Source organism: Barbatula barbatula, assembly GCF_947034865.1.
Source record: "Barbatula barbatula genome assembly, chromosome: 20".
In the NCBI taxonomy this organism is placed as follows: domain Eukaryota; kingdom Metazoa; phylum Chordata; class Actinopteri; order Cypriniformes; family Nemacheilidae; genus Barbatula; species Barbatula barbatula.
The window spans coordinates 13,798,259-13,805,935 of NC_136783.1; the positions used below are offsets into that span (position 1 = coordinate 13,798,259).

At 40.7% G+C, this 7,677-nt stretch overlaps 1 protein-coding gene across 1 annotated transcript; it reads right to left on the reverse strand.

The window, feature by feature from the left end:
* Nucleotides 1-2,238: 2,238 nt before the first annotated feature.
* sox12 (SRY-box transcription factor 12) lies at nt 2,239-6,273 on the reverse strand. Its single transcript, XM_079482562.1, has 2 exons — nt 5,980-6,273; nt 2,239-5,790 (listed from the first exon to the last, which is right to left on the reverse strand). Exon 2 carries the CDS (start codon nt 5,695-5,697, stop codon nt 4,657-4,659), a length of 1,041 nt encoding a protein of 346 aa, XP_079338688.1. The 5' UTR covers nt 5,698-5,790; nt 5,980-6,273; the 3' UTR covers nt 2,239-4,656.
* Nucleotides 6,274-7,677: the final 1,404 nt, after the last annotated feature.

A 7,677-nucleotide genomic window follows, 5' to 3' on the forward strand; every position in this document is an offset into this window, starting at 1 on the left:
GTGCACGTAAAGTTACAGGACGACTGCAATCTTTCATGCCTCTGTGCTCTGACCACAAGAACATCTGCATCCTTTCTGAAACTCGCGTCACAGGCAGAGTGGGAGAAACCCGCAGCGTTAAACACACATGCATGAGAGGTCTGTGTCAAATACATGTTCGAAAACTGTCAAGCACGTACTGATGGCTTGACATGCTTAATCCACATTATAAATCTTTTCCAAAAAGCGGCTTAACATACAGAATATGTCAAAAGAATGACATGGACTTTGCACGTTTTTCAAACACTCTGCACACTCATACAGAAAGACAGAAAGGTCAAACGTCATCTCAAGCAGTTTATTGATGAGCGTGTCATTACAGTGATAGCGCCATCAAAATGAATTGCGCCGCTCAGACTATAGCTTACTTCAGGATCTAACATACACATGAAGATAGCAGCATTTTTCCCTTTTTAACTAAGCTAAAGAAGATTCTTTTGGATATGGAGAATGGTTTTTGTCACGCAAACTTTGTCATTCATTTTTCTTTTATCGTAAAGCGGCAGAGGAAACAATTCAGTCCCCTATAGAGGATAGAAGTACTGTTTCCTAAACAAAGAGATTACGATCATGCGCATCAATACCTCCATGTCAGCACCCATTACTGCATGTGTAGAATTAACTTACATTTCATTAAATGTGTTAACTTTGACGTTGAAAGAGAGTTTAACACTTTGACATTGTTCACACACATGACAGTGTGACGGACAGAGTCGCACCGTTTGCTAATGACATTAGGCAGGTGTTCTGGCCAATCATGTGGAAGTAACATGATTATGAATTATTGTTTTAATGTAATTACGGGTAAACACATCAAGCTTTCAGAAACCATAATTTACTATGGATCACAGCTATTGGCTGTTGACATGACCTTTAGGAAATAAGCTTTTGACAGCGATACTAAGAATATTTTTTTTAAACTTACTGTATATGATGTGAAGGAAAATAAATGGAAAATAAACATTTCCTTTGGAAACACAATTCACTCTATACCAAATTCCCAGAAATTGTCATATAACAAAAAAAACCTGTACTCAGCGCTCTATTCCAAAATCTATTTAGCTCCCTACCAAGGCAGCATTTTGAGGCATTGAGTCAATCTCCCAAATACTAATAGCAAATATTGATAGCAATCCCATAATGCACTTTAAAAAATTTATGAATCTAATCTGCCAAATGATGGAATATAACTGTTGATTATACAAATGTATTTGTATCTATTACAAAGAAAATTACATTATTTTACCAAATGTTTCGGTGTGTTATGCATGTTTATGGTTATTAATGGAGTATCTCTTCAGTTGTTTATCTGCATGGTAATGTCAAATTCTGTTGAAATTATTTGAGTTGAGTTTTCCTCTCCCATGCATAACACTATTTGTGTTGCTTGCTGAGTTTAGTTGCTTCGAAACAGTCAGTGTCTTGAAAGGCTGCTGCCTATGGAGACAGTCCTCAATAGGTTGTAGAACAGGGTTTACATAAATGAAGCAACAAGACTGTAGTTTGGTCACATATAATTTCTGTTGAAGGGTTACCTGAGAATCTCAAACCCTTGTCACATTCAAAGGGGATCAGACATAAAAGATTGCTAATGTTACATTTTGTTTTAGATGAAATGGCACCACTGCTGAGAATATAAATTCGTTTTGGACCTGCAAACAGTAAAGCTCATGATGAATGTATGCTTAATTTTGTTTAACACTATTTTGTTTTAAATCTTCTGCCAGATTCCTTATAGATCAGCTTTTTGATATAGAGCTGTTAAAATCTTCAGCCCATGTTGTGTCCAGCATTTCACTGATGGCAGATCATTGGGCTCTTGGTGATTTTGGCAGCCCATTGACAGCAGGTTTCTGACAGACATGTATTGCTCTGCGAATCACATGCTTCACATATGACAGGTTTCGCAAAGCTGAGTCTGGCCTGTGTGAAATTAGCATTGTCCTTGGCTTTCAGTCTCACAGAACGCTATTCATTAATCGCCAGCCCAGAGTAGGAGGTGCAGACCAGATGGGTATTTTTACACCGCTCCAGTTATATACAGCTTTCTGCATTTATCACTTTGACACTAATTTGCTTGAGCCCATCTGTGATGTGTCTACCCTATTTTCTTGTGCTTTTTCTAAAACTTTCAATATATGAATGACACCATCAGAATTGTTAGAGCATAACAAACTAAACAAAAATTCGTGACAGAGTGTAATTGTAAAATGCCCATTTTATCACATTTAAATAAATGTTTTATTCACAGCTGAAAAATGCACCCCAAAGAAATATGGCATTTTAAAATATTTAATACTTCAAAACGTACAACCTTGCAGATTGACCTTTGATGCTACATACAATAATTCTGCAGATCATCTACAATACCGTACAATGGCCAAACAGAGTGCACAACTTAATAATGGCTGAATAGAAGCAGATCCACAGTAGGCTGATGTATTTTGTCCTGAGTCCGTTTTTTGACTGCTGGTGTTCGTTCAGTGTGTAACCTGTTACAGTTTTCAATAGTGTATGTATTGAGGTTTGACGTATTAATGCAAAAAGTTGTCCCTGTGTGTGAACTTCAGGTGTGGCGATCTGATTTGGTCAGAATCTTTGAAAATATCGCAGTCCTGAAATAATTTCCCTGATGATTGTTGGAGGCCTAAGCGTTTTGTTTATTCTATTAGCTATCCTTGAAATGACACATGCAAACATCATTTTGGTTTTTCCATAATACAACTAACCTAATTGGATCACAAATGAATGCTGTCCATCGCCTCGGCCTTACAGGAATGAAAATGTCCAGTAACTTGAGATTTCTTAAATGTCCTAGCCTTTTATCCTTTCTTTTAAAGCACTAAATCATTCTGAACTGTACATAAGCGTAGAGGCATTCCTTTCAGTTTTGTGTTTGATGAAGAAGGCCTCGTGTTTTACAGAATGTTTCCCTTTCCTGTCCTCACACATTTCACTTTTCATTTGAAGTACAGATACCTGAATTGTGTGTAATTTCATCTCATAACGTGGCATCACTTAACAGCATGTTCTAAAAACAAGTTTGTAAAACTAAGATTTTCTAAAGTAGAAAAATTAAGAACTAGCTCAGTCAATTATTTGCTACAGCAAGGAACACAGCAAGATGGAGACTAGTTGTGCCTCTGTTGTCGTTGTCACAAAAGCAGTCATTTCGTGGTCCAAACTGTGTTTGTTAAACCCAGAGCAAACACACAGCAGGTCCTTTTCATTTTAGGTTCCCAACTTTCGGCTGCACAGCTTGACGCTGCATCTCCACCAGGGTTCAGGAATCGAGGAGGATTAACAGTTTATGTAAGATATGAGCTGCAGGGTTTGTTGTCTCTTCTGTTGGTGGGAAGTAAATAATGCCAGTCTCTGAAATTACTAAGTGCTTGTTGGTGAAAAATGAATCCTGTTGAAAACCCAATGAGAAATCAGGCCGTCACCTCGCTTGACTTCAGATGGTTTCTCCAGGAGAGCGAGCGAGAGAGACACACAGATCATCACAGATGAATTACCTACGGGAGGCACTAGGACCTAGACAAACAATCCCTGAGAGAGTCATTGGGGGCCAGCTGGCAGACACAGATTTCTCGCCCCGATCGGGGCAGCTGCAGCCGGGCTGCTGAGACAACGTGCAAACCGGTCCGTGAGGTCCCCCCCTGCTTGCCCACCCCAGCAGACGCTCAGTGAGCGCAGGGTCCGACCCCTGCATAAAAGCTGCTTGGACAGATGCACAGTTTCCTGAAAGTACCAATCCCAACCCCCATACCCCAAACCCTCTGTCCACAGTTCAAACAGTTTAGGCACAACAGACTCGCACACACACATACACGCAGGGCCGACACAGAGCTGCCTTTAAATCACACGTGTTCCTCAAAGTCTGCGGCAATGGTGAGGCAATGAAAGTGCTATTACCTAATTAAAGAATATGATATGAATTGTGTCCTGCCATGATTTTCTCTGCTAGGTTGCCACATTAAAGATGCTGTACCGTGTGACTTACAAGGGCTGCAGATTTTAATAAACTTCTCATGAACGATTTTCACTCCACTTCCTTTCATCATTTGCATATTGGATTTTTGAATATTAATGCCTCGGAACCGGCAGATATATCAATTCGGAATCACTCATAGACGCTTCTTGGACATTATTGAGATTTAGGGATTATGGAACACAGCGGTATCAATGTTATGACCTGTCCTGAAAATGACATGGCTAGATATTAATTAGATACAGAGCTTTGTCTGGAACTGATTTGAGCTTTACTGCTGACCATCATATGCTCAGAGACATTAATGTAAGCTTTAAAACATTTATCAAGACAGCTCTTAAAACTTTGTTTCCTGTCAATGAAAATTACACCCAACTGCTTCTAAAATGTCTTTCCAAAAAAACGCTTAAACTGAACATTTTCCTCTCCCGTGCAGCCCTGCGTGTCTCTTAGCTAAACCAACAAGATGTGACATGCTTGGAACGGAAAACCAATAGCACTTACGGAATTCATTGAGAAAAATAAACATGGAAAAAAGAATCTTCCAAGTACGACATGGACCAAATGTTTTCAAGACCTCTGATTTTTCGAATTGGCAGCTATGCAGGCAGTCACATTACACTTCAGTAAGTGAACACCAGGTCTGAGATGCTGGGCACGAGCAAGTCTCCGGAAATCATTTCGTTCACCTCTGGAGTACAGTAATCGGGAAAGTCGAAATGGGATCCTGAGTTAGCATGAAATGCTTCAAAGTCTTTGTCCAGAGTGGAGCAGTCCATAGGCAAACTGTTAGATATGATATGCAAGAGTTCCTCATCCAGTTCTTCGTCTGAACAGGCCGAAGACACTAAAGAGGAGGAGCTGGTGGAGGTCGGCGTAGAGGATCTCCCTGAGGTCGACCCTCTTGGCTCGCAAATGGTCGGCTCTTTATGAGAAGGGAGACTCCGGATGTTGCTGGTTTGGGAGATGGCCACTTTCGCCCTGAGTTCAGGTACTGGTTGCTGGTCCTCAGAGGAGTTGATAGCCTGCTGGTGACGGACAAAGTGACTCGACCGGTTTTGATCCTCTTGTAGCACCCCTGGACTTAAGTCTAAGTTTACATCCATTCCCTCCTCGTCGCTCTCGCTGTAGCTCTTGTATTTATTGCTGTTGAAGTTCATTTTATGCTTCCGGGGTTTGATTTTGAGCCCTTTGCCGGAGAGCCCAGGAGATCTTCCTGAATGGGGCTTGCTAAATTTCAGGGGAAGCTTCTGCCCAAGTTTCACAGGCGTGATGCACTTGCTCTTTTTCCTGGGTCGGTATTTGTAGTCGGGATAATCGGCCATGTGCTTGAGACGCAACCTCTCTGCCTCTTTAATAAAGGGTATCTTTTCATAATCGGGGAGTAGCTTCCAACGTTTTCCAAGGCGCTTTGAAATCTCAGCGTTGTGCATGTCAGGCCATTGTTCCATGATCTTTCGTCTTTCAATCTGAGACCAGACCATAAAAGCATTCATCGGTCTCTTGATGTGCCCAGTAGGAGTTTTGCACCAGTTGGGGTCTTTGTTGGGCAGTACGTGTCCGAATACCTCAGCGTCATCATCTGCTGCCAGTACCGCAAACGCCTCTCTGGTGGAATTGCCATCCATGACTGATGAATATTTGTGGCTCCTGTGCTGAACCATGATGCAGCACTGGGAATCTATTCAGTAGGTTCCCTACGGTCACCCATGACTAGACAGTCTAAGATGCAGAACTCATCAATTCCTGCTCTTTTCCTTAAAGAGAAACGAAAACGTCCTCATTCATCTTGAATGCAAAGTTGTGTGACCACTCTAATAATATAAATATTTTGTATGCCCTTAGATTATGTCCTTAAATATGCATTGTTTAAATGAAGTCCTTTACAAATGAGACAGCACTATAACTCAAATTCATAATAAAATAGTATATAAAGAAGTACTCACTGTGCAAACAAAGAGAGTCCCTTTTGTGGTACAATGCAGAGTTCTTGCTCTCCTCACATCAGCATCCTCTGTGATGTCGCAGTTGTGTTATTAGGCAGTTGACAAAAAAGCTTACTCTCCAAAGCCTGCCGGCTGTTTTATCATTCTGTCCCGGGTAGGCTGTATGCAGACCCTCTCTCTCAGACGTGCTCTCTCTCTCTGTCACTCTCTCTATCCCTGTCTGGCGTTTCTCCTCCCTGATCCCTCTCTTTGTAGGGACGGCCCCCCGTCTGCTGTTTTATAAACCCACGCTGTAAACAGCTCAACCTTACCAGACACAGTCTCCTCCCCTTCCACCCACTGCTTTCAGCCAAGCGGCGTGTGTTTGTGCGCGTGTGTGACTGTCAGGAATGGGGGGGGTGAAAGTTTCCATGCAGTGAGGCGCAGCTACGGTTCAGCGGATGGAAAGAGAGAGAGAGAGAGAGAGAGAGAGAGAGAGAGAGAGAGAGCGAGAGAGAGATGCTAACTAAAGAGATGTTAATGCTACAAGCAAAAACAAAAAGATTTAATAAGGAAAAGACCTTCATGTAAATTCATGTGTGATGGTACAGAAATCACAATGCATACATGATATCAGTTTATGGTTATAAGTTTATGGGTGTTTGAAGGATAAAATGGAATTATTGTGTAATATTTAAGAATTAAACTTAAAGGGATAGTTCACCCAAAAATGAAAATTCTGTCATCATTTACTATCTTGTCATTTCTAACCTTCATGACCTCTTTTGCAGAGCACAAAGATATTTTGAAGAACGTTGCTAACCAAACAATGGCAGTACTCATTGACTTGCATTGGTTTTGTGTCCATAGAATAGAAGTAAATGTGTACCGCCGTTGTTTGGTTACCAACATTCTCTTTTTTGTGTGTGTTGTGCGGAAGAAAGAAAGTCCTAAAAGTTTAAAATGGCCGGAGTAAATGATGACTGAATTTTCATTTCCTTTCATATATAAAGAATTAGCAAAATGGTGTTTCAAGTTGTTGATGCAGTTGTAGCATGTAGCAGGTCACGTCAACTACCCTTTTCTATTAATGAAAAATACGTATCATCATTAAAATGTTATGGAACATTATAGATGATCATGATAGATTGATAGCTAAGTGGACAAACAGATATATTACTCCCAATCCATATTTCTCTTCATCTTGGACATTGATGCAGTGGGCACTCTCTCCGTCAAGCGCCTTTCACATTCATTTCTCCAAGGGTTGAAAATAAAACAAATGTAAATGAAGGTCCCTAGGGAGTATAGATAGCATCTAATAAGCCCGGCGTATTATGAACATTAAATAAAAAGATCTAAAAGCATATGCTATGACATCATTACATCTGTCCTCAAAATTGATGATTAGAATGAGCTATCATTATCTAAATAGATACAGCCACTAATGCTTCAGCGAAATATGTCAGCCGATCCATATGGTCGGCGTCACCGCATCAATACGCCTTTGCATCGATACATGCTGAAATGCCCCAAAACAGTTAATTAAAGCAGACTGTCACTAAAGTGCCAATAATGGTAATATACATTTAGTAATCAATGAGGGGCGGTCGTCAGAACCCGAGGCCTGAACTGCAAGCTTGCATTTCTCTGGGTATTTTCACATAATGGGCAACTGTCCAAAATCTCATCTGCCAAATTATATATTCCCCATACAGT

Bases quoted from the DNA above. Each gene is read 5' to 3' on its own strand.
- sox12 (XM_079482562.1), bottom strand. From the start codon at position 5,697: ATGGTTCAGCACAGGAGCCACAAATATTCATCAGTCATGGATGGCAAT.